Below are 27,260 nucleotides of genomic sequence, written 5' to 3' on the forward strand. Positions count from 1 at the left end.
GTGCTGGGGAGGGGCAGAGAGAGAGGGAAAGAGAGAATTCCACCCTGTCAGCACAGAGCCCGACATGGCGCTTGAACCCATGAACTGTGAGATCATGACCTAAGCTGAAATTAAGAGTTTGTCCCTTAACTAATTGAGCTACTTAGGCGCCCCAGAACATCATTTTTAAAGAAGCAACTTGATTTTGAGTGCAAGTTTTAAAATATATTCCTCTGTGTAAAATTATTCTTGTCCTATTTTATAATTCATCATATTCAGTTTTCCATCAAGAGTATAAGTAGCATATTGTTATTTTGGGGAACCACAGAGAGCATCCATCTGCCCGTTTTTCTGCCCAGTAATAGGAGTATGACTCAAGAATGTTAAAGGTGACAAAAAATTACTTGGTTTGCATTCTATGTTATAACTTAGAAGGTTTAGAGTAGTTTCTCAACCTCAGCACTCAGAACATTTTGGGCCAGATAATTCTGTTATAGGAGGCTGTCCTTGTGCATTGCAGAATGTTTAGCAGCAAGCATCCCTGACTCCTGCCCATTAGAAGCCAGTTGTGATGACCAAAAAAATGTCTCCAGACATTGGCAAATATCCCTTGGGGGGTCAAAATCACCCTCAGTTGTTTTCAAGTAGATGCCTGCTCACTTATAAAGTAAGCTTGTTTTTGTCTTTCTTTTAGATTTGAAACTATTAAAATATCTCAAATTAATTCTTAGGGAACTTGTGATGATCTTATATTACGGATCCTGGAGAAATTTATTATTTTTTATTGCTTCCTCCAACACATAATTGGAGGGTTGATTTCTTCCTCTCACATAAATTTAGGGGCATTGTCCCCTCAAATTTAAAAACAATGAGTCTGTGTCAGTTCCAACAATGTCTTTGTTAGTATTAGAATCAGATTTGCTTATCTAGACCCCTGGAGCAGTGCCCTGATTACCATAGAGAGGGGAAATGCTCAAAGCTGTCTCAGTTCACACCCACCCAGGGCTTGGGCTTGGCTTCACCTTTGTCCAATATTGGTTAGCAAAGTGCCTCAGAGATGTTTATCTAGACACTCAGTTCCTGATTAACTGGAAAAGCGATAAAGAGCCAAAATCATAACTATTAAAATGTGAACATTTACTTCCCAAAACATTGCAGAATGATTTCATCAGAAATTTATCTGCGCCTTTTCTTCCCATCAAAATCAGAGCATCACAGCAATATTTTTGACACGCTCTCCTGCTCAAAATTAGGGCTTCAGAGCACTGCAGGACCTGCTCAGGAAATCAAAGCTTGCCCAAGAAAGCAGGCACTGATAATTCAAGTGGAGCACGTTTGTATTATATGTTAAGTGAGATCAAGAATCTAGGGAAATCCAAGGTGACAATTACCAGATACCATCTTCTCCCTCACTCTCCTGCCATCCCGGCGCCCCGCCCCCAACCCCAATTTCTAGCAATGGAAAAATCAGGAACAATAGTAAAGACCATAAGAGAAAGGATCCCCTACAGCTCCTGGCACTCAACAGATCTAAATAAAACGTCCAGCCAAGGCTGAATGAAGTGAGTTACACAACAGCTACCAGAAGACTTTCTAATTGTCCAAGTTTCTCAGTTGAGAAAATGGGGACAATGCTGAGTCACCGGACAAAATGAAATACTTCTAAAATATTTAATTTCTTTGGAACGAAAACGCCATAACAGCACTCGCCTTCTCTAGCTTCTACATGTTTGTCTAGGGAAAAAAACCAAAAAACCGCTTGCTGATCCAAAAGATACCCTAAAGATTTTTAGAGCAGCCTGAGGCGAGGCAGTGCTTCCGCCTTCTCCTGGCAGTTCTACTAAGGCCTGGGGCCGTGACCTCCCTGAGCGTGGGACGGGGACTGGGGCCGGGACTGTGGGTGGGCAGCGTGCCACCAAGGGCCCCCAAGGGCACCCCGGGCAGCCCCTCCCGGCAGCCCCCGGGAGCCCCTCCCCCAGCCCAGGTCCCGCGGGGCCCCTTGGAGCAGGCTGCAGCACCCCCAGGTGCACGGCCCCGGGCGTCATGGCCACTTTAAGGCGGGCCTGGGGCGTGCGCGCCCACAGCTGCGGGCCGCGAGACCCATCAGCGCGGCCCGAGCCGGCGTCCGGGACGCGGCGGCTCGGCCGAGCTCCTCCTGCGGTGAGGCTGCCCCAGGACCCGGCACGTGGGCAACAGGCCATGGCGGCCTCAATTACCCGCCCGGAGCGCGGCCGAATCTCTGGCCAGGTAAGAGGCAGAGGAGGAGGAAGGGGCGGCAGCTGCGTTGATCACCGCGCGCGGGCCCTGGGCCGGGTGGCCCCCTAGGCCCGCACAGGCATCTCTCATTCAGGGGACGCCGGAGGAGCGCGGCGCCGGGAGGGCCACTTCCAGGGGCGCGAGCCGGCGTCCGAGGGCGTGGGTGGGGGGGTACCGCCCGGACGGAGTCGCCCAGGGCGGGAGGCCGAACTGAGCTGTTTTCCACAGGCCTGCCTCTGTGGCCCTCGGCGCCGGCCAAACTCCGCTTTTCTAGCCGACCGCTCGCAGGGTTAGCCGGGAGCGAAACCTAGTAGGTGTCTGCACAGAATGTGAATGACGACAACTTTGGTTTTCCTTTGAATGCGGGGAAGTTTATTTAACATGGGGAAATTTATTTTGAGCATTCTTGTCTCCGCACAGCTTGGCAGGCTTTTTTCAGTTTGCTTACGGGCACGGGGTCCAAAAAGTCCTCGCACGTCCTTCCTCAGGCTTCCACCCAAACAGGCAGTTGTGCCTGGAAACCAAAGCCGTTGGCGGGAAAAGGCATCTGTGCTGTTCACACGTCCTCCTACCTCCAGGGGACTCAAAAAGCCCGCTGGCCTCTTTTGAAGGCACCTGATTTATCTTCCCCTTAGCAGAAAGAAGCACAGGATCATTTCCGTGACTGTTGTAGATAGAAAATGAAAGGTGATGATAAGCTTTCTAGAAGGAAGGCATAAAACCTCCCCCACCCCAGAGAGCAAGGCAAGCTGGTGTTGGCTTTCTTCTTTGACGTATGTTGGTAGAGAAATAGGAGAGGCAAGCCTCTTGGGCTGCCTGAAGTTTTTTAGCCCTTGGAATGTTCTGCATACTTAAATCTCCTCTGCTTTAAGCACAAGCTTTCTGAAATTACCACTTTGAAGTGGACCGGTTTAATAGGTTTTCTTAATTATTTCAGAATGGAGGCACCTCTTTAAACTCAAAGGAAAAATAGTATTTTAAGGTGCGGGATTAGGCAGAGCTACACGAAATGGAACTCTGAGTGAAATATCTGATTATCTAGTAGTGCATGAACAATCTCGGCTTCCTACCCTTAAGAAAGTCTGAAGCCCCAACTGAATCTTTTGTTTGCATTTGAAGAGCAGCTTGATCAGTTTCTCCAGATAGAGCTGTTTAAATCCCTTGACTCTTGGGGAAACTCGAGGCCAACCATTGCCCTGTGAGAGCGTTGGCCCATGCAGCTGCTGCTGATTGTCAGCACTGCTCCTGGCGATAAGAGTGACATAAATAACAACTCACTAAAATGTAGGAGTGATTTGCTTTAAGCACTTCAGCACCTGCTGTTACTAATTAAGGGTTTAGCCTGCCGCACATTGCAAATGGAAATCCAGTGTTTTCAACATTGTAGAGACTAGAGTGCCCTGAGTGGTACTGTGATTTAGAAATCAAACTGAGTGGATAAAGACCAGTGGTGATGATGATGTCGAAATCTAAAAACTGCCCACACTTCAGAGATCTACACCAAGGTGTTAGTAGTATTTATCCCCAAGTGTGAAATTACAAATGCTTTTTATTTCCTCGTTAGGCTTTAAAAATTTTTTTCCTATCTTTCCCAATGAATATGTATTCCTTTTTTTTTTTTTTTAAATAAAGGTGCAGTAATCAATTCAAATAGAAAAAAAAAATCCCACCACACGAAGTTAAGCATCTGTTGAAGTTGTGATACTCAGGTGAAAATCTTGGATATACTAGAAAAGGCAGTTTCCCAAAGCAGAATATACTAGAAAGTTTTGTTCATTTCCCTTTTATTATTGCTATCAGTGGATTTTTCTCATCACCTGTGTTCATATTATATTGCCAACAAGATATTTTTAACTTAATGAATATTCAGATTTAAGTTGATTAGAAGCTATTCAGTTAATTCGAGTTACCTTGGGATAGTGGACTAGGGCAGTGTTCTAATTTGTCTGATTATTAGCATTCCACGTGTGCTATGGCATTGATTTTGTAAGGCAGAGGAGGAAGCCTTTGGCAGGAGAGCAAGTCCCTTCTTTCTACAGCTGCTTTTTTTTTTTTTTTTTAAGTTTATTTATTTTGAGAGAGAGAGAGTGAGTGGGGAGGGTAGGAGGGGCAGAGTGAGAAGGAGAGAGAATCCCAGACACTGGGATTCTGTCCGTGCAGAGCCTGATGGGAGGCTCTAACTCACGTACCATGAGATCGTGGCCTGAGCCAAAGTCGGATGCTGAACCTACTGAGCCACCCAGGCGCCCCTCCAGAGCTGCTGTTACTCTGTGAAATGCCTTGCACCATGGCACAGAACTATAGACTCCTGTGCAAAACAGCCTGTTACTGGTACTGCACCTTCTCATCCCTTTCTGGATTTTTCCTACTTCCTCTCAGATTTCTCTCCAGTACCTGTGTCCTGCCCTTCAGAGCTTACTCTTGACTTCTCCATAATACTAGCTGAGAGATTCTGGGGGAGTTGGACACTGAGCCTCAGCAGGGAATATTGCAGTCAGAAGCATCAGAGCTAGTAGGAAAGGGTTTAAGTTAGCAGCTGGTTTTTGTTATTCAAGGCTTACCTTTTATTTACTGTGGGCCCTGTTTCCCCTTCTCTATGGCTAAAGTAATGCAAAGACCCATTTGATTTAGGGCTGTCTTCAGACACATTTTCTTTTCCCCTTCTACTTCCTCCCTTCTCCATCATATTGATTTGATGTTGTCTCTGCTCAGGTTTGATATTATTGAGAAAACATGGCAATACCACCTACAGGGCATCGTACCAACATTTCTTCCTATAACAGTCAGGATTTAAGTATTTTCAACTCCCAGATGAGGATCACTAGTATCTTACTCAAAACCACTAGTAAGTGGCTGACCTAGGCAACAGACCCTGGTCTATGTGCATGGAAAGCCTTTGCCCTCTTCCCACACTGCATCCAGCTGTTTAAGGAGAATCAGTAGTAGCTTTGGTGGAACTGAGACGCATTCTTCCTGTGCTCCAAAGAATGAAAGCTATTCTTAGTAGCAGAAAAAAAGGATTACTAGAATGTCAGCCCCATGAAGGCAGGACCCTCTCTGTCCTCTTTGTGTTCCCAGTACAGCATCTGCCTTGTAAGGGCTCAAAAAACATCTGTGGAGAGAATAAATAGATATCAAACTTAAGCAGATGCAAAGTGGTGGGTGTTTTAAAGGAAAGAGAAAATAAATCTTGGTAGAAAGCTTTACAAGTTATTCATAGCCCAGGACACCTTGTTTTATATGTGTTATTTTAGTGTAATTATTATTAGCTCCCCCTTTCATTCTCAAAAGTATCTCCGTTTGGAAGGTTAATTAAATGATTAGTTTTGGACGTTCATAGGTTTAGTTAACCAGGTGAATTAAAAAACAAAACTATAATCCTTTTATGACCACTTGTTAATGAGCATTTCAATTCTTGGCATTTTGTTCACAAGGGAATATATTGATGGAAGTAATCCTGTGCTACCATGGAGCTTCACAAACAATCCACACACAAAAGCATCACAGTGGTTTTTTTGAGTCCCACGTTGCTCCTAAAGCGCTATTGGAAATGCGAGATGTTTAGAAAATGAAAAGGAAACGCACTAAAGGGTCGTGATATTTTCTACTGTAGAAATTCCAAATTTCAAAGCTCATTTGAAAGTGTTTTGCTGTCTTCTTAGATCATAGGGCATTTGAGGGCAGTGGAAAGAAATAAGGCTGGTGACATGGGTTGATATTAAGCTATTGAAAGGCTGTGCTAAGGAGTTTGAATTCCTATCCTGTTTGAAACAGGGTGGGGCAGGTAAATCAGATTGACTCCTGATGAGGAATGGAGTGCACATGTCAACTTCCTGGTCTGACCCTGACCCAGAGCAGGAGATACTTAAACATGTGTTGATACCTTCAGCAAGAAAAAATCATGGGGGGAAAAAAAAGGTGTGTGTGTGGCAGGGGGAGCAGGGAGCAGGTATTCCAAATTAGAGGTCCAAGAGTAACCTAACCAAATGTAATGCATAGTCCTTCTTGGGATCTTGGTTTGAACAAAGCAGCTTGTCTCTGACCATGAAGAAAAAAAACCACAGGAAAACTTGAAACTTAGAAAGCAGATGGAATGAAATTGCCACTAAAAGAAAAGTAGAAAAACCACAGCTTAAAAGACCTAAAGAAGAAGGGCAAAGGCAAAAACAATACTAACAGTAGCTCTGGCTGAATGTTAGAAGAAACAGATGAAAGTTGACCAGAGGGTGCTCACCTGCTGATAAATTAGCTGTATGCTGAGCACCTGGGCCACGTGGGCCTCTGCATTTCTTTACCCCTTGACTCTCCCAGTTCACACCTACTTCATCCTAAAGAGAATGGACGACATATGGCCCCCGGGTTCCTGGTGTTGGTCATTTCCAGATCTTTATAACTGACGAGGAGGCAGCTCTGCCCAGGAGGGAAATAAACTATTGTTGCTTGGCCTTCAGAGTAATGCCTGCCATTATTATTATTTTGACAATTAGCTGGTCTCAGCCTCTCTGCTCTCCAGCCTTGCTTCCACTGTCCTGCCCACTTACGCCAAACCCCAGTCAGTTGTCCCTTCAAAGGAGGCAGCCGCTGAGATTACTTATACACATTGACTTAGTCCTTGATTCATATTTATGTTCAAATAACCAAGGATCTCCAGACATTAACAGAACTAGACACAAATGCAGCCACTGGACACAACTATTCCAGAGACAAGTTAGTAAGGGGATATAACAAACTTAAAATTCTAATTTGTATTCTCAGTGAGGATATCACATCCTAAAAATAGCAGGATATGAAGAATTACCAAAAATGAAAAATCTTAGAAGGGAGCAATTCACATTAAACGAACTGAAATTATAACAATCTTTGGAAGGACTTAAGACTGAGCTGGTGATATGAAAAATAAAGTTAAGGGACTGTCTCTGAGAGAAGCTGAGCCATGAAGGATCAATTGTGGATGTCCTGCATCTAGGAGAGATGAAGATAGGAGGAAATAGAGAAACAGAAGGAAACTTCCAAAGCCAAAGATCCACTGAGTGCCAGGTAGGATGAATAAGATCTATATCCAGACACATCCTCACAAACTATCAGAACCCACAGCATAATGAGAAAAGCATTGAAAGGAAAGCAAAGCAGCTTATTTTTATTAACAACTGGATGCCAGAAGAAAATGGACCAATAGCTTCAAGGTTCAGAGGCAGGGGATTTTGACCTTGGAAGTATTTACCAGGTAGGGGCGTCTGGGTGGCTCAGTCGGTTAAGCGTCCGACTTCGGCTCAGGTCACGATCTCGCGGTCCGTGAGTTCGAGCCCCGCGTCAGGCTCTGTGCTGACAGCCTGGAGCCTGTTTCCGATTCTGTGTCTCCCTCTCTCTCTGACCCTCCCCCGTTCATGCTGTCTCTCCCTGTCTCAAAAATAAATAAATGTTTAAAAAAAAAAAAAAAAAGAAGTATTTACCAGGTAAAACTGGCACTGAATTGTGGGCCCAAATGCCACTATTAAGTAATAGAAATAAGGGCCTTAACTCCCAAAGTAATGTAGGAACAGCAGGAGGGGAAAAAGGAAAATTCCATCAGCCTAATAGAAGGCATAAGGAAAAATAAACAAAATTACTATGGATAGGAAATGTGAAATAACAAATGAAGGGAATAAGACCACTTCAGGTTAAGTTATAAATGTTTCACAATTAATGTTATTACTTGATATTAATGTACATTAGTTAATGCCATTAATGAAATTAATTAAATTCCTATATTAAAACTAAAGTCACATATCGTGAAAAGAAACCTAAAAATTCAGATATATTCTATTTACAAAATTCACACAAAATCAAAATGATATATAGAAAAGCTCAAAATAAAGAGATATGAAAAACTACTGTATACCAGAAAAAAATTTCAAGTAAAAAACATTAAAAAGGACAAAGAATATTTCATATATATAGTTTTCTGTCCATATAACAGACATAATTATCAATATATGATATTCTTGATATAGTATTTAAAATATGCTATATAACGTGTTATTTAATATATATTAAATATTATGTTTTATGTGAATATAATTATCATGAATCTTTATATATCTAACCCCAAATTAGAGTCTATAGTTGGAGAAATTGATAAATTCACAAACCATAATTAGAAAGGAGAGATGTTGATACATGCCATAAACTGAAACTTCAAGTAGACCTAAAGTAAGAAAGAAAACAATTAACAAGTTCTGTGCCCAGCAGAAAATACACATTATTTTCAAGTATCCATGGAACATTAACAAAAAATGACTATGTATTACGCCACAAAGAAAATAAATTCTAAGAAGTAGTCATGCAGGATACATTCACTGTTGACAATGCACTGAAAGAAGAAATTTTGTCAATAGACAAAAAAATTAAGAACCAAAACCAAAAATATCATAATCTTGAAAATTAAAAACATTTTTATATAGATGTTTAATGCAACTCCTAGGTTAAAATGGAAGTATAAGGTGAAATTACATACTAGCAATGAATGAACACAAACGTAATATACATGAAAATCTGTGGGGTACAGTAGAATGCCACTTGGAGGACTGTGCCATCCAAAAGCACTTTATGCAGTGATGACAATATTCTATGTCTGATATGGCAGCCATTTGTCATACATAGATATGGAACACTTGAAATGAGGCTAGTGTAACTGAAGTGAGTTTCAAACTTTAATTTTAGTTAACATAAGTGTAAATAAATTGCCACATGTGGCTATCATTTGGACCACGCAGTTCTATAGTCTCTAATAAAGCATTACCATAAAAAGGAAGATAGAAAAGATTTATTATATATTAATTTCCAGTTAGCAAGAATAACTCAACACAAATAGTAAGCATTATATACATTTAAATATTAATATATTTGAAAAGATAGATAAAGTAGAATTAAAAAAATATATGAACAAAATTCACTTAAGGGAGAAAATTTAAATTTACTGGTAGTCATTAAGGAACTGTAAAAGATACTCTAAAACCCATCTCTCTAAATGGCCTCAGGCCCAGATTCTGCAGACATGCTGTTTACCTAAATTTCAAGAAGCGGATAATTCGGTTTTATAAAATATTCAAGACCATAAAATAATATTGAAGCTTTCTGTTTTACTCTTCAAAGCTGGCATAATCCTGATGATACCCAACCCAGATAAGACAATATAATGAAACAAAATCGTATCATATTTTGCTCATGAATATAGATGGAAAAATTTAAAATAATACGAATGAATTTAGTCTATTACACATTATGTATAGGTTTATCCCAGCAAGGCGATGATGGCTTGTCATTAGGAAATCTGTTAATGTAATTCACTACCTAACAGAATAAAGGAGAAAAAATATGATCATGTTGATATTAAAATATTTAATAAATTTCAGCACCCATTTCTGATTTAAAATTCTTATCCTCCAAGTAGAAAGAAACTTCTTTAACTTGGTAGAGGGTAGTGACCAAAAACCTTCTGCATCATATTTAGTGGTAAAAACATTTCAAATATTCCCACTAAACTCAGGAACAAAGTAAGAATACCCATTGTTACTCCTTATATTCACCATTGTTTTGGATTTCTAGCCAATGCTTTAAGATCAGTGAATAAAAAGCATAAATTCTGGGTGTAGAAACAAAAATGTCATTTTTGAAAACTGAATGATTTTTTATATTCCTAGAAAATTCAGAAGAATCAACTAAAGTATATTGAAACTAAAGAGAGAGTACCATAAGGTTCTTGAAGCAGATTCCTCATACAGAAGTCAGTAGCTCTGTCTGTGTTGTCTATAATCAGAAAATACAGTGAGAAAAGCTATCCCCTTTACAATGACTCCTCAACTTTCAAATATCTAGCAATAAACATGAGGACATGTGCAGAATCTGTATGAAGGTTACATTTAAAAAAGACCTGAGTTCTCTAAGTCCTACTTCCTAAATAGGGAGATTTAATACTGGAATGATATTCCCTAATTAATCTGTAAAATAAATGCAGCCACAATCAACATTTTAACAGGCTTCTTTATGGAACTTGACAACCTGATGCTAAAATTCTGTTGGAGGAGAAATTGTGGGAAATATCTAAGAACCAAATTGAAGGATAGCAAGGAGGGAACGATAAGCTCTATCAAATATAAAAGATATAAAAAGCTAGCAATTAGTGTCGTATTAATTAGGAATAGGCAAATAGATCAGTGGGTCAGAATGAAGCCCAGAAAATCGTACATGCATATATATAAAGGTGGCATTTGAAAATACTGGGAGAAGGTTACTCTATTCAGTAAGGCTACTTGGGTAATTAGCCCTGCATTTGAAAGAGATGAAATTAGATACATTGCCAAATAAATTCCATATGAGATAAAAAGCAAAATGCGAAAAAAAAAACACCATAGAAGTATTAGAACACACTATGAAAACATATTTTAATAATGTAAATAGAGATGGCTTTGAAAGCAAGATGAAATTCACCAAGCCCATAAAGAAACAGTAGGTGGCTGTTACTAAATATTAAACATTTATTTGTGACAGACCTTGTAATCAAAGTTAAAAGCCATGACAAATAGAAAAAGGTAGTTAACATATCCAGAATATATAAACTATGGAGCAATAAGAAGAAGATAACAGATAGGAACCTAGAAAAAGATAATAAATAGACAAGCATAATAAATAGAATATGCAATAAATAGAAGTGGAAATTGCCACGATAATGAAAAGATACCCAACTTCACAGTTAATCAGAAAAACGCAAACAAAAAGGAAGATTGGGTTTTTTTTCCTCACAATATTGGCAAAAATGAAGAAAATTAATAAATAGTCTTATTAAGGATTGGGGAAATGGTACTCCTGTACACTCTTGGGGATTTTTCTGTCTTTTGGGAAGAACAATTTGGCAGTATCTAAGTTGAGAAACAAAAGCAAAAAATTACCTTTTAATCTTACAGTTTTGGCACTAGGACTTAGACTTACTTGTACAAAGATGTATTTATTCCTCCATTTATTTTCCTTTAAAAATAAACTTTTTTTTTTTTTAATGTTTATTTATTTTTGAGACAGAGAGAGACAGAGCATGAATGCGGGGGGGGGGGTCAGAGAGAGAGAGGGAGACACAGAATCTGAAACAGGCTCCAGGCTCCGAGCTGTCAGCACAGAGCCCGACGACGCGGGGCTTGAACCCACGGACGTGAGATCGTGACCTGGGCCGAAGTCGGACGCTTAACCGACTGAGCCACCCAGGCGCCCCTAAAAATAAACTTTTATTGAGACATGATTCATAACCATGAAATTCACCCGTTTAAAGTACACACTTCCAGGGTTGCTATTCACAGAACTGGACCAACATCACCACAGTAAGTGTTGGTACATCTTCTTCATCCCAAAAAGAAACTCTGTACCCATTAGCAGTCACTCCAACCTCCGTATCCCCCCCGGTAAGCACTAAAGTACTTGTCTCTATGGATTTGTCTACTCTGGACATTTCATGTGAATAGAATCGTGGTCTTTTCTTATAGCCTCCTTTTACTTAGCATAAAGTTTTCAGGCTTCACCCATATTGTGGAATGTATTAGCGCCTCATTCCTTTTTATTAAAATTGGGGTATAATATACATAACATACTATTTACCACTTTCACCATTTCTAAGTGTACAGTGGTATTAAGTATATTTATGACGCTTTGCAACTTTTACCACTACCCATTTTCAGAACTTCTAAAAACTCATTCAAAACAATGCTGTATTTCATTAAACACTAATTCTTCATTTTCCCCTGCCCCCAGCCCGTGGTAACCATTATTCTATATTCTGTCTCTTTGAATTTACCTATTTTAGAGACATCATATAAATGAAATAATTCAACATTTCTGCTTTTTTGTCTGCCTTTTCTCACTTAGCATAATGTTTTCAAGGTTCACTCACATTGTAGCATGTATCAGAATTCAGTTCCTTTTTAAGGCTGAATAATATTCTTTGTACATGCCACATTTTTCTTTTTCATTCTTTTAAACAGTAATCTTGTTTATTTCTTTGGTTCAGTCCTGTCCGTTATTCATATTAGATCCATCATAAGTTGTCCATGGTTTACTTTGAATTTAATGAGACTAAAAATACATATGTACACAAAGGTGTTCATTACAGCATTATAACAACAATGGTTTGATAAGTTACTATCCTCATAAATGAGGAAGATTGGATCAAGATGACAGATGAGTACACGTTCTTCTTCTACTCCAGATCCCAACAAATGATAGAAAACGTGTATTTAAGAGAGTAAATCTTTAACAGCCTGGGAAGTGAAAATGTTCCCAGTGAACTGGAATTTCTGAGGAATTGTTGAACTACAGTGAGAAAAGAAACTCACTTTTAAAAATATCTCCTTTATGAAAAAAAGGTATATATCTGTTATATGATTAACATAGAATTCATCTGGAAGGTTGGGAATGCAAGTTGGTGCAGCCACTCTGGAAAACAGTATGGAGGCTTCTCAAAAAACTAAAAATAGAACTACCTCACGACCCAGCAATTGCACTACTAGGCATGTATCCAAGGAATACAGATGTGCTGTTTCAAAGGGACACATGCACCCCCATGTTTATAGCAGCACTATCAACAGTAGCCAAAGTATGGAAAGAGCCCAAATGTCCATTGATGGATGAATGGTTAAAGAAGATGTGGTATATATATACCATGGAGTATTACTCGGCAATCAAAAAGAATGAAATCTTGCCATTTGCAACTACATGGATGGAACTGGAGGGTATTATGCTAAGTGAAATTAGTCAGAGAAAGACAAAAATCATATGACTTCACTCATATGAGGACTTTGAGAGACAAAACAGATGAACATGAGGGAAGGGAAACAAAAATAATATAAAAACAGGGAGGGGGACAAAACAGAAGAGACTCATAAATATGGAGAACAAACTGAGGGTTACTGGAGGGGTTGTGGGAGGGGGGATGGGCTAAATGGGTAAGGGGCACTAAGGAATCTACTCCTGAAATCATTGTTGCACTATATGCTAACTAATTTGGATGTAATTTTTAAAAAATAATAAAATTTAAAAAAAAACAGGGAAAAAATAAAAAGCAAAAAAAAAAAAATTCATCTGGAAGGATATAGACAAAATCATTGACAGTGGTTGCTTCTGAGGAGGAGATTAAATTAGGATATGAGAGAGGGATAAAAGAAGACTCACTTTTTTCTTTTCTTTTCTTTTTTTTAACAGAAGAAAGAAAATTAGAAGGCAGAAATAAGAAGGGCCAAAGTTTTACTTACTTTAAACCTGACTAGTTTCTTGCACCTCCTAAGTTCCCTTCAGCAGCCCCTGGGACACCGGGTGAAGCAGAGGGATACTCCATGGTGGGCCACCTTCAAGAGCATCCTGCTCTGAAGGGTTGTATCTTTGGCAAGCTGCCTTTCTCTGTCTCTCTCTCTCTGTGTCTCTCAATCTCTCTCTCTCTGTCTCTCTTTATTTATTTATTTATTTATTTATTTTAACATTTATTTATCCTTTTTTTTTTTTTTTTTTCTGTTTTTACTTTTATTTGCATGTATTCCATGCAGAATTTACTCCCGGGCCATAAGTTTTTGTTTCTTCAGTTTCTTCTGGGATATCTTTTTCTTCTGTGCAACCTCCTCTTCTGGTTTAGGAACAATCTGCTCTTTTTCAGTAAGGATCATCTCAATGTGGCAGGGAGAGCTCATGTATGGGTTAATCCGACCATGAGCCCTGTAAGTTCTACGCCGCATTTTGGGGGCTTTGTTCACCTGGATGTGCTCAATGACCAGAGAATCTACATCTAAACCCTTAAGTTCAGCATTACTCTCTGCATTTTTAAGCATGTGCAGTAAAAATTCGGCACTCTTTGGGCCATCGACCCTGTGTCCAGCCCCACTGTTTGGCCTGGGCACACCTACCAACTACACCATTGTAGCGTCGGAATGGCACACATTGCTTCTGCAAAGTGACATCTTTCAGATACTTGGTGGCTTTTCGGATATGCATACCCTTGATGGCCTGGGCAGTTTCCCGTGTGTTCTTAAAGTGAACACGAAGATTTGAACCTCTTGATTTGCATGATTTTGTCGGGTTTTCCGGGTCAAGTGAATAGCGAACCATTTTCAGAGATCACCTCAGGCCGTTTACGGGAAGAGGAAGCAACATTTATTTATCCTTGAGAGACCAAGAGAGACAGAGCTTGAGCTGGGGAAGGGCAGAGAGGGAGAGGAAGACACAGAATCTGAAGCAAGTTCCAGGCTCCGTGCTGTCCGTGCAGAGCCCGACGTGGGGATTGAACTCATGAATGGTGAGATCATGACCTGAGCCAAGGTCGGATGCTTAACCGACTGAGACACCCAGGCGCCCTAAGCTGCCTTTCTCTTCCTAGGTATTTCCAACTCCTTCACCCACTTCTTTTGGCTTCAATTCTGGTCAGCTCCCAAATCTGTTTTCTCATGCGGACCTGTGGCCTGCCGTTTCCAAGTGTCTGCTGTTTTCACTAATTTAAGTATCGCCCTTCTTTGATAGTTTTAGTGGATTATGTTCAATAGCTGTAGAGAATAAAACATAGGAAAATAAAAGGTGAAGATGGAAATTATATTTTTCTTGATTGAATGTGCTTGAAAATAACCCCCAAAGGAAAGAAAGATGCTTTTTGGCTCTAAAATAATGAAGTTTGAATGGCATGTATATTCCATTTACAGAAAAGACTGTGAGTATCTCTTGGAATTTAGGAATTTAAATCTTACTTTGTTCTCTGGAATGTGTGTTTCATTAAAACAAGTGCTTTAGGAGAATCACCAGTTTTTTTCTCATTAGTAAACACTTTCCAGCAGGATGAGTGATTGGGAAACTGGGCCTTAAGAATCCTGTCTATTCCTAGAATGAAAAAGAAACTGGGAGGAAAATCACAGTAGAATAGTTATTTGTAGGCAGAACTTTTAGAAATGGCATGACCTTTGGGGCACCTGGATGGCTCAGTTGGTTAAGCATCGGACTTTGGCTCAGGTCATGATCTCATGGTTCATGGGTTTGAGCCCTGCTTCGGGCTCTGTGCTGACAGTTCAGAGCCTGGAGCCTGCTTCAGATTCTGTGTCTCCCTCTCTCTGCCCCTTCCTCGCACTCTCTCTCTTTCTCTCTCTCAAAAATAAATAAACATTTAAAAACCTTAAAAAAATAGCATGACCATCAGATCTATTCACTACCCTAAGTACTGAGGACAAGAAACTACTAGTTCCTGTCCCTGAGGTGCTTATCGTTGACCATTCAGTCTGCTTGTATAGTCAGTCATGGTATTATTTGTCACCTTTATTTTATCCTCTCATACATGGCACCTTCTCTGTGCTCAGATATGAATTATGTGGTACTTCTGCTTTTTTTCCTTCTCTTTCAGGCAAAAATAGACCTCTTATTAGTTGGAGATGTCACTGTTCAGTACCTGGCTGATATTGCGCAGAAATCCTTTTCACATATTGCAAAAGTCTCCATAACCATCAGAGATGTGGAGGGGGCAGCAGCACTTCTGGAGAATTGCCCATTTGACATGGTTTTCTTGAAGATGACTTCTTTACCAACTGCTGACGAGCTGGAAGCTGCCAAATTAATTAGGTGAACTTCAAAAACGTTTATATTTTTAAATTTTTTTTAAAGTTTTGTTTGTTTTTGTTTTTTTTTTTTTTTTTTGAGAGGGAGAGAGAGAGTGTGTGTGTGCACAAGTGGGGAACGGGAAGACAGGAGAGAGAAAATCCCAAGCAGGTTCTGCACCATCAGGTTCTGCACCATCAGCACAGAGCCGGATATGGGGCTTGAACTCATAAACTGTGAGATCATGACCTGAGCCAAGATCAGGAGTCAGATGCTTAACCCACTGTGCCACCCAAGTGCCCTTAGAAACCCATTTCTATAAAAAAAAAAAACCTTTAAAGATGGTACTGTTTATGCTTTAATTTTTAAGATGAGAGACATTTTCATGGGAAGAATAGGTATACATAGTATTGTTTTTATTGCCAGTTTGGCATACTATTATAAGAATTATCATTTTAATTTAAAAAGTAATTGATGTGGGGGAGCGTAGGTGGCTCAGTCAGTTAAGTGTCCACCTTCGACTCCCGTCTTTTGAGCTCCATGTCAGGCTCTGTGCTGACAGCTCAGAGCCTGGAGCCTGCTTCCGATTTTGTGTCTCCTCTCCCTGCTCCTCCCTGACTTGCACTCTGTCCCTCTTTCTCTCAAAAATAAATAAACATTAAAAAAAGGTAAAACAACAGCAAAAACAGTGATGTGGGTGAATGTGAGAATTAATTGGTCATAGAAATTTATTTGGTACATAGTACTTACCTTAATCCCATAGGTACTCCTTTTGAATAACTATGTCATTTAAAATGACACATCCGGGGGCGCCTGGGTGGCGCAGTCGGTTAAGCGTCCGACTTCAGCCAGGTCACGATCTCGCGGTCCGTGAGTTCGAGCCCCGCGTCAGGCTCTGGGCTGATGGCTCGGAGCCTGGAGCCTGTTTCCGATTCTGTGTCTCCCTCTCTCTCTGCCCCTCCCCCGTTCATGCTTTGTCTCTCTCTGTCCCAAAAATAAATTAAAAAAATAAATAAATAAATAAAATAAAATAAAATAAAATAAAATGACACATCCGGGGTGCCTGGGTGGCTCAGTCGGTTGAGCATCCAACTTTGGCTCAAGTCATGATCTCACAGTTTGTGGGTTTGAGCCCCACATCAGGCTCTGTGCTGACTGCTTGCTCAGAGCCTGGAGCCTGCTTCAGATTCTGTGTCTCCTTCTCTCTCTGCCCCTCCCCCACTCATGCTTTGTTTCACTCTGTTTCTCAAAAATAAATAAATGTAAAAAAAAAATTTTTTTTAAATGACACATCTTTTTGGAGTTCATTAATTTTTATGGCAGATACTAAGGTGAGCACTCTTAGCTCTGTGTTATATTAGCGATGGACTCAAAGTGTCTCCTTCAAGAGATGTCCTAATGTGGAAAAGCCTCAAAACTCTTTGGATCCGTAGAGTCCAGATCAATATGACCTCCAATATTTTTGTTTCATCTTGTAGCTCCATAGATGTTCTGGTTCTGTTTGACCCACTCTACTTTAGAGATCTGGAGTCTGGTGGTGGGAGAGTTAGGTGCTTCCTTGCCTGACTACATAGGATTTTGAGCCATTCTGGATGTTTTTAAACAAGGTTAGGTCAAAACAATTTCGTTCCCCTTCTACGAGAAGATTTGATAGAGAAAGTGTAATTGCAGGTAATATTGGAATATACAAGGACTTGTAATAATTACTGGACAGGCCTTTCAAGACTAAAGGAGAATGTTCAGAGTCAGTATTATCCCTGAATAAAAAGTAGCAAGTGTATTCTGTTAGGGGACAAGAAAAGTTGGAATGGGAAGAGGTCAAAGTAATGAGTTCCTTGTTAAAGAGAGAGGTGGAGAGACGGATGCAGCTCTTGGGGTTTCTTAGATTATCTACTGCATTTGTTTTGGCTTTCTCCTGGGAGTATGAACCCTAGACAAACCAGACAGGCTACCTCAAAGTGGATTTCATTTCCAAGACATGTTGTGAACTGTCCTTCTTCTGAAGATAAACCTATTTTATTATATACCTTTAAAAAATGACTCCTATGAATAGAATTCCCCTGGCTGGGACCTCATCATAATATTGCATTTATTATAGTATTTCAGCATTTTTACAACAGTGTTATGGGGAGGTGGAACAGGTTTCTTCATCCCTAGTTTACAAACAACTAAGGGTGAAGTGGTTTACCTAAGACCATATGGCTTGTTTTTACAAAACTCTGAGGAGAAGTCTTTTCTCTTCATGTTCCTTATAAAAGTCTATAATTACTTGGCTTGTGTGTTGAAGCCCCTTCTTTTACACCTGAGATTCAATATATGCCAAACTTTGTATAAACTAAAAATACATGCCATTTTACAAGAGCACTGGACAAATCAGTGTGGCTGATCTCTCTCCTCATTCCAAGAGTGGGAACCTAGCCAGGTCCCTCTGTGGTAAAGGCTTCATATTTGCTCAGTATTGAAGCTACATTTTGAACAGGCTAAGAATAAAGTTCTATTTAAGAACAAGTTTTATGTCCAGTTGTAATTATTAAAAGGTAGAAGATTGGGGGAGAGAACATATTCACCGTGTGGATTCTCCCTATTGCTGGTTTCTTTGCTCTGAATAACACAGCTAAAGATTTCTCAGCAGGGAAAAAAGAAGGCATTAAATATATAGACATGCCAAAATAGTATATTTACCATATGGTTCTACTATTTTGCTATAGAAACATTTGTTTGGAAAGAAAAAAAGGATCATTTGAAAACACCTGGATTTGTTTTTCTTGTCTCTTGTTCCGCTATTCCCAATATCTAGTATAGATTTTGACTAATAGCAAGTATTCAGTACCTTGCTGTGGGTATGAGTGAGTGATTGTGTGGATGAATAGAAGAAATGCCATTCAGGGCAGACAGTGAGTTCTAGCTTTTGTGTTCCTCCCTAAAAAATGGACAGTTTTCTTTGTGAAATCTTTGCCTTTCGTGATACTGACCTCAGAGGCTAGGAATGTCTCTGGAATTCCCTTTCTTGCCCTAAGATCTGTTATGAGTTTATTACTTATGAATTATTTAAACCCTTGTGGAGCATGTTTATATTTTTGAACCTGTGGGTTTTTTTAGAGTAATGAGTCCTATAAACATACTATCCCATTTGTAAGGCATTTAAGCCTTTATCTTTCCTAAAACACTGTATATTTTGCGTTTGGGCTGACATTTAATTACTAAACCAAAATAAAATGTCTTGTTTAGCTTTTCTTCTGCTGTATTTTAGATTTTCCCCCCTTAGATCCTTGTTGTTGTAATATCTCAAAATCTGGATGGGTTTGGCAAGATATACGACTATTCGTCTTACTTTTTTCTCTCTGGGTACTTTATGTGTTTTACCAGTTAATGAGGAGCTTAATATAGAGTAGAAGTGTCCACCTTTATTTGTAGTATTAGAGCCCGTGATCACAAATCTATTTATCTATAAGGCATATGGATTTCTATTAAAAATAAGAATGAAGCATGTAGCCTATTAGCTATAGTGTTAGGCTTATTTTAGAATAAAATGTAAGCGGCCTGTTTAATAAGATTCTTAAATTTATTCTTACAGAACAATGATATTTTCAGCTTGAAGCTAATCAGGGATCAATTTTAATCATATTTAATCATATTTAATCATATTTAAAAAATATTGGTACTTCACAGACTGACATTCTCAAGAATTATGGCACATTTCAATTACAGGTTAACATTCTTAATAGTACTCCCCAGTTGGGTTTCATTTTATAAATACATTTTTATTGAGCTGGTTTAACTCAAATACTACCTGTTGATAAAACGTATTTAAAAAACACTTTTTAATGTTTATTCATTTTTGAGAGAGAGAGAGAGAGAGAGAGCGAGCGCGAGCAGGGGAGAGGCAGAGAGAGAGGGGGACATAGAATCTGAAGCAGGCTCCAGGCTCTGAGCTGTCAGCACAGAGCCCATCGCAGGGCTGGAACCCACAAACTGTGGGATTGTGACCTGAGCTGAAGTCAGACGCTTAACCAGTTGAGCCACCCACGTACCCCAGCACTGATAAAATATTTTAAGATAGTTTTAGGGTTCATATGCTTAGCTTCAGAATTCTAAAATTGAACCACACTCAAAGAGCAGATACTTGATAATCCAGACACATCCTGATACTTTATCTTCCAAAGGCAGGTATGGAAAATTAAAATATCTTTTAAACTCATCAACAATGTATGGATCCTGTCTGAAATTGTGATTTTCCATTCCATGAAATGTCTCTGCAGTTTTTAGAATTCTGTGGTTCTTGTGAGCTCCAAGCAGTCCAGCAGTAGCAAAGGAATACGGTTCCATCTGCTCAGTCTCCAAATCCAGTTTGGCTCTGACTTTATCTTTCCCATATAGTTTCAATTGTCTGATCAGTTGACTTATTAATTCACTAAGAAATCTTAGTGAGCCACAGGGGTCTAACAAGTTGTGCTTTTGTGTCCCTAATTCCAAAACATCTTTGACTTGACAGTGCAACTCAGTAAGTCTCATTAGTCAGTTGGCATGACCTACCCTGCTGAATGCTTCATAATAAACAAAATAACAAAACATGAAAGTAGTTTTACTAAAAACATTATTCTATAATTGATGGTTGAGTATAAGTAGGAATTGCAGAAAATTCTAGGTCTTAATATGCTTAACATCATGTCATGTGGTGACCCTGACTTAGGATGGTCACAGCAGGAACTCTTCTGAAGAGTAACATAATGGGAAGAGAGCACACCAGCCTTTACTATTGACCAGAATAAATTCTCAGAACTCAACTACATGTTATCACAGGTACCCTACTAGTAGCGAGTGAACTTAAGTGTTTTCACATGTATAGTAAAGCTCTCAGTTTTATCACTGAAAATGTTTTAATTAATGGTCATTAGCAAAGAACGTTGTTTGTTGCAAGTCCCAAATAGACCAGCCAAGTTAATTTGGCTGCATTTGGCCCACAGACAGCATAATGGATAACTGTACTCGAGACCACTACCCAAAAATGACACTGGCTTTTGTCCCTTGGAGTCCTTTTGACTCTAAAGTAAATGCGTTTAGAAATTTTCCCTGGCTTCATAGGGACTTATAAGACACCATTGGTTCTCTTACTGATGATAGATTTCAGAGGCCAGGACTTTCCTGAGGCTCTTTAGTCAGTTGAGTGTACAGCTCAGCTCAAGACATTTTATCTGACCGTCTCCACACCCCCCCCCACCCCCCCAGCTACCAGGGACCAGACCCGGGTATAGTGGCAAGACTAGGGAACTGTACTGCTGCATTTTGAGCTTATAACTGCCTTCGGTTTCAGAGAATACCTGAGACAGGCATAGGAAGGGACACTAGAATATCAACATCCAATCTTGTATGTAGAGTATGGTCTCAGGAACCATCATGACATTTAAACAGTATATTGTATGAAATACAATGAGGAGAAATGGATTGTCCCCTAATGAATTGCAAATGTTTAAAACCCAAGAGACTTCAACTGAGAAGGTACTTATAAGGTCTCAGAATCTGCAATTTGATTTTGGCATATGAAAGAAGTGCTGTTAATTGGGGTGGATGAAAGAGATGTTTGCCTTGTTTTTGTGTTGCTTTGTTTTAAGGAACATTGATTCATTAGGAAGAGGACTTTTTTTTTCTTTTTCCTTTTTTTTTTTTTTTTTTTTTTTTTTTGGTGATCCTGGAAACTAGAAACTCTTTTAGCTTATCGATCCGTAGAGAATGTTAATGAGCAGCTAAGCTCCACACCAGTGTGTTGGATTCTGGGAATTCTATTGATTAGTGGAGCTCCTGTACAGCATCACAATTAGGGTTTCGCTAGCAGGGGAAGTATTTGAGTTGGTAATTGATTCTGTGCTAATGACAAAAATACAGGAATTCCAACTCTGATGTAAAGCTTGAAGTTTGAAAGTCATCATGAGGGCATTATATATATATTCATATATCCAAATCTAACTTATTTTAATGCCAGTAAAATCAATTTGTAAAATGAAAAAATAGAATATTTCTTTAAAAAATTTAATGTTTATTTTTATTTTTAAGAGAGAGACAGAGTGTGAGTTGGGGAGGGGCAGAGAGAGAGAGGGAGCCACAGAATCGAAAGCAGGTTCCAGGCTCTGAGCTGTCAGCACAGACCCCGCTGCCTGGCTCGAACCCATGAACTATGAGATCATGACCTGAGCCGAAGTCGGACGTTCACTGACTGAGCCACCCAAGCACCCCAGACATAGAATATTTCTAAAAGCTAATAATCTGTTTTATTTAAAATTCCCTAATTCTAAAGTGTGCTTATAATTTACTTTTTGTGAAGCAACAAGTAATTTTTATTCCAAAAGTTGAGCTACACTACCTTGTAAGTTTCTTTCTGTGGTCCTGTTTGTTCAGTCCATCTTTCCCTTCCACTTCTGTTTCCTCATCCAGTAATCATACCTCCATTATACCCCACTTAAAAATATACATGAAATACTTACATTGTGGCGAGCGACATTCTTGTCATCCACCATGCCAACATGCCCTCCTATACCAGTATGCTCATGTGCCTTTCCTATTTCCATGTCCAGTCTGCCAGTCTAATCCTATGCTCCCTCCCGTGTATGCCTATTTGATGGTATTATTTCTGCCTGAGCGTCTCATTTCTTCTTAGAAATGTGTTTTCTCTCCTTTTTTCTCTTTTAGCCCAAACTCCTCAGAATTCACAGAGCAGAATCAAGCCTGAAGAGACCTCAGTTGTGTGAATGTCACATGTTAGCACTAATCCTTCTTGTCACATGTTAGCACTAATCCTTCTTGTCACATGTTAGCACTGATAATTAGTAAATATTCAGAATTACTTATTTATAACAATTTTTTTTAAGTTTCAAATTTATTTTGAGACATAGTGAGGAGGGGAGGGGCAGAGAGAGAGGGAGAGAGAATATCCCAGGCAGGCTTTGCACTATCAGCACAGAGCCTGATACAAGGCTCAAACTCATTAACCATGAGATTATGACCTGAGCTGAAACCAAGAGTTGGATGCTTAACTGACTGAGCCACCCAGGTGCGCCAGAAGTATTTATTTTTTTATAGAAAGTTCTCGGGTATGTCTTTTTTCTGCCATCAGTTCTTGCCCGCATAACTGCAGTATGGTCTCTCAAATTCACCCTGTGCCACCACATAGGACACACTCTGCCTGTCTGTCCCATCATAGAGTGGCCTTTTTAAAATGCAAATACAATCATGCCAATAACTTAATATGTGGTATTTTAATATTTTGGGACATTTGAATACCAAATGTCTAATTTGGCCCAAAGGCCTATGTACCCCTCTGGTTTCATCATATGTGTCCCTCCCTCAGATGCTCTGTACCATATTGGGCGTTTTCACTTTCTCAAACTTACCTATTCTCTATACCCCAGGCCTCTTCCCAGGGCCTGTTCTGTTTGTCCCGAATGTACTTTACTGCTTCTCTGAGTCTGCTCTCTCCCCAGTTCTACCTTCTGTGTGGCTAACTCCTAGTCAGCCACAGAGGCATTCCTGCCTGGAAGCCTGAGGCTGCAAGGTAGGTTAGTTCTCAAGTAGGTACTCCCACCAGCCCCTAAGGCTTTCCTTCACAGCACTGGGCACATATTTGACTACTTCATTAATTATCTACAGTGATTTCTTCAGTGTCTGACCCCTTCAAGAAACTATTAACTCTATCAGAGCAGAGGCCTTGTTTTCCTGTTTATGATATCCCCCAGAGCCTAGCACAGAATCTGGCATATAGAGGGCTCTCAATATATATATGACTCAGATATATAAATCTCATATACAGGGGCGCCTGGGTGGCTCAGTCGGTTGCGCGACCGACTTCGGTTCAGGTCATGATCTCAGGGTTTGTGAGTTCGAGCCCCGTGTCGGGCTCTGTGCTGACAGCTCAGAGCCTGGAGCCTGCTTCTGATTCTGTGTCTCCCTCTCTCTCTGCCCCTCCCCCACTCATGCTCTGTCTCTCTCTGTCTCAGAAATAAATAAACATTAAAAAAAATTAAAAAAAATATAAATCTCATATACAGTTGACCCTTGTACAACATGGGGTTTGGGGGCATGAATGCCTTGCACAGTCGAAAATCCATGTATGGCTTCTTTTTGTGGGGGGTATTTTTTTTATTGTGGTAAAATCAAATAACACAAATTTTACTATCTTGTGCATTTTTAAAAAATGTTTCTTTATTTTGAGAGCATGAGCAGGGGAGGGACAGAGAGAGGGGAAGAGAGAGAATCCTAATAAGACTCTTCAGTGCGAGTGTGGAACCCCATGCAGGGCTCGAACCCACCGAATCGTGACCTGCACCGAAATCAAGAGTCAGATGCTTAACCCATTGAGCCACCTAGGTGCCTCCCATCTTGTCCATTTTTAAGTGTTCAGTTTCAGTAGTGTTAAGTGTATTCACACTGTTGTGAAATATGTCTCCAGAACTTTTTCATTTTGTAAATCATAAATTCTATTCCTATTAAACAAGTATTCCTTTACCCCTCCCAACATCTTTCAGTAACCACCATTTTACTTTCTATTTCTATGAATTTGACTACTTTAGATACCTCAGATAAATGAAATTATATAGTATTTTTGTGTGTGTGACTGGCTTATTTTACTTAACATAATGTCTTAAAGGTTCACCCATATGGTAGCATTTAACAGATTGTTCCTTTTTAAGGCTGAGTAATATATTACATTGTATGTATATAACACTGTAATGGTTAATTTTTATTTTTATTTTTTTAAGGTTTATTTATTTTTGAGGAAGAAGAGACAGAGTGCTAGTGGGGGACGGGCAGAAAGAGAGGGAGACATAGAATCTGAACCAGGATTCTGAGCTCTCAGCACAGAGCCTGATGCAGGGCCTGAACCCACAAACCACGAGATAATGACCTGAGTCAAAGTTGGACACTTAACCAACTGAGCCACCCAGTTGCCCCTGTGATGGTTAATTTTTATGTGTCAACTTGATTGGGTCATAGGATGCCTAGATATTTGGCAAAACATTCCTCTGGATGTGTCTGTAAGGATGTTTCTGAAATATTTTCACACCATGTTCACAGCACTATTCATAGTAGTTGAGAGGTAGAAGCAACCCAAATGTCCATAGACAGATGAATGAATAAATAAAATGTGGCTATATTAATCAGGATTCTTCAGAGAAACAGAGCCGGTAGGATGCTGATCTATCATCTATCTGTCCATTTATCTAGAGATAGGGAAGAAGTTGGTTTATTTTAAGGAAGTGGCTCATGCGATGATGGAAGCCAAGATGTCCCAAGATCTGTAATTGGCAAGCCAGAGACCCAGGAGAGCCAACGTGTAGTTCCAGTCCAAATCTAAAGGTCTGAGGATCAGGAAAGCTGATGGTATAAATTTCATTTGAAAAGTTGGCAGGTTCAAGACCCAAGAAGAGCTGATATTTCAGTCTGAATCTGAAGGCTGGAAAAGGCCAATGTCTCAGCTCAGTAGTCAGGCTGGAGGAGTTCTCAGACTTTTTATTCTACTTAGGTCTTCAATTAATTAGATGAAACCCACCCACCCTAAGAATGGCAGTCTGCTTTATTCAGTCTTTCTCAATTCAAGTGTGGTTCTCATCCGTGTGTAACTTTTGACTCTCCCCCAAAATTTAACTACTAATAGCCTGCTGTTGATGAGAAGCCTTACTGATAATTTGGCAATTAACACATATTTTGTATGTTATATGTATTATATACTGTATTCTTGCAATAAACTAAGCCAGAGGAAAGAAAATGTTACTAAGAAAATCATAAGGAAAAAAAATACATTTACTACTGTATTATACTTTATCCAAAAAAATCCACATATATGTGGCCTGGCATAGTTCAAACCTATGCTGTTCAAGGATCAACTGTAATGTAATTTGGAGCATGGCATAATGTGCCTTTATTTTCAAATGCGTATATAAGATAATATAACAATATTATATAGTGGGGGTTCTTCCAGGTCCTGTCTTAAGGGAATAAATAATAACCACACATAACGACATATTAATATAATAAGTGATACTTTAAGTATTATAGAATAGTTATTTTTTCTTAGGCAGTTTAGTTTAGCAGTTTAGTTCTCTTTATTTTTAATTTTTTTAATGTTTATTTACTTTTAAGAGAGAGACAGACAGAACGTGAGCAGGGGAGGGGCAGAGAGAGGGGGAGACGCAGAATCTGCTTCAGAGCCTGACGCAGGGCTTGAACTCATAAACTGCAGGACCATGACCTGAGCTGAAGTCAGATGTTTAACTGACTGAGCCACCCAGGCGCCACTAGCTGTTCTCTTTAGTCTGGCTCACAGTAATAGTCTCCTTGGAAAATAATTTCCTTTTATTCAAAGCCAAAGTTCAGTACCCATTAAATTATCAGAAATTCCAACTTCCTGAACTCCTAAGTATAGTTTATTGTAACACCACATTTCTTTTATTTATTTATTTTTCAAGCATATAAAAGTATAATGAACTTGCCTGTACCCATAATGCAGCTTTAACAGTTATCAACACATGGCCAATCTGGTTTCATCTCTGGCCCTTCCAGTTCTCCCACCCCTGCTGAACTGGTGAATTATTTGAAAGCAAATCTAAGATATCATTTTCTTTCATCCATAAATACTTTAATAAATACCTCTAAAAGATAAGGACTCTTTTAAAAAAAATAACCGCAATAACAATAAACACCTGAAAATTAATAACAATTCTTTAATTTTGTCAAATATCCAGTGTTCAAGTTTCTGTGTTTATGATTTTTTATTTTTTTTTTAAAGTTTTTATTTAAGTAGGCTCTACCCCCAATATGGGGCTTGAACTCATGACCTTGAGATCAAGAGTTGCATGCCCCTCTGACTGAACCAGCCAGCCACCCATCTTATGATTTTTTTAAACTGTTAGTTTATATAAATCAAGATTCAATTATTCCTTTCCTTTTTTTTTTTTTTTTTTGTCTTACTCTTTATTTATATGTATTTTTTAAAGGGGCCATTTGTCTCACCGAGTTTTTCACATTCTGGCTTTTGCTGATTTCATCCTCACAGCATATTTTTTTAAGTTTATTTAGTTATTTTGAGAGAGAGAGAAAGTGTGAGCTGGGGAACAGCAGAGAGAGAGGGAGAGAGAGAAAATCCCAAGCCCCTCACTGTCTGTGCAGAGCCCCGACTTGGGATTCAATCCATGAGATGATGACCAGAGCTGAAATCAAGAGTTGGACACTCAACTGACTGAGCCACCCAGGCGCCCCATTCCCACAGCATTCTTTAAAATATTTCTCTTTTCCTTAAATTTCTTGTAAACTGGTGGTTAGCTCAAGAACATGGATAAAAGTTAGGCTTTTTTTTTTTTTAAACAAGAATAAAAGTGGTTCATCTTTTTTCCATTGCTAATTTGAGATGCTACTTTTACTAAATTCCATACTAATGCCATCATTTGAAGTTCTAAAGAAATAAA

The 27,260-nt window shown here is 39.4% G+C and overlaps 1 protein-coding gene and 1 pseudogene across 2 annotated transcripts in view; one reads left to right on the plus strand and one right to left on the minus strand.

Moving 5' to 3' along the window:
• The first annotated feature begins 1,787 nt into the window (after nt 1-1,787).
• The window catches only part of SOHLH2 (spermatogenesis and oogenesis specific basic helix-loop-helix 2), a 55,674-nt gene continuing 30,201 nt past the window's right edge, over nt 1,788-27,260 (plus strand). The window contains exons 1-2 of one of the 2 annotated variants that reach the window (XM_058687400.1): nt 1,788-2,226; nt 15,620-15,834. In XM_058687400.1, the coding sequence (XP_058543383.1) occupies nt 2,023-2,226; nt 15,620-15,834 (419 nt within the window). In that variant the 5' untranslated portion in view covers nt 1,788-2,022. The remainder of the gene's footprint in view (nt 2,227-15,619; nt 15,835-27,260) is intronic. The other variant, XM_058687408.1, reaches the window with a different exon arrangement.
• LOC131487122 (large ribosomal subunit protein uL22-like) lies at nt 13,738-14,391 on the minus strand (annotated as a pseudogene).

This window comes from Neofelis nebulosa, chromosome 1 (genome assembly GCF_028018385.1).
Source record: "Neofelis nebulosa isolate mNeoNeb1 chromosome 1, mNeoNeb1.pri, whole genome shotgun sequence".
NCBI classification, from domain to species: domain Eukaryota; kingdom Metazoa; phylum Chordata; class Mammalia; order Carnivora; family Felidae; genus Neofelis; species Neofelis nebulosa.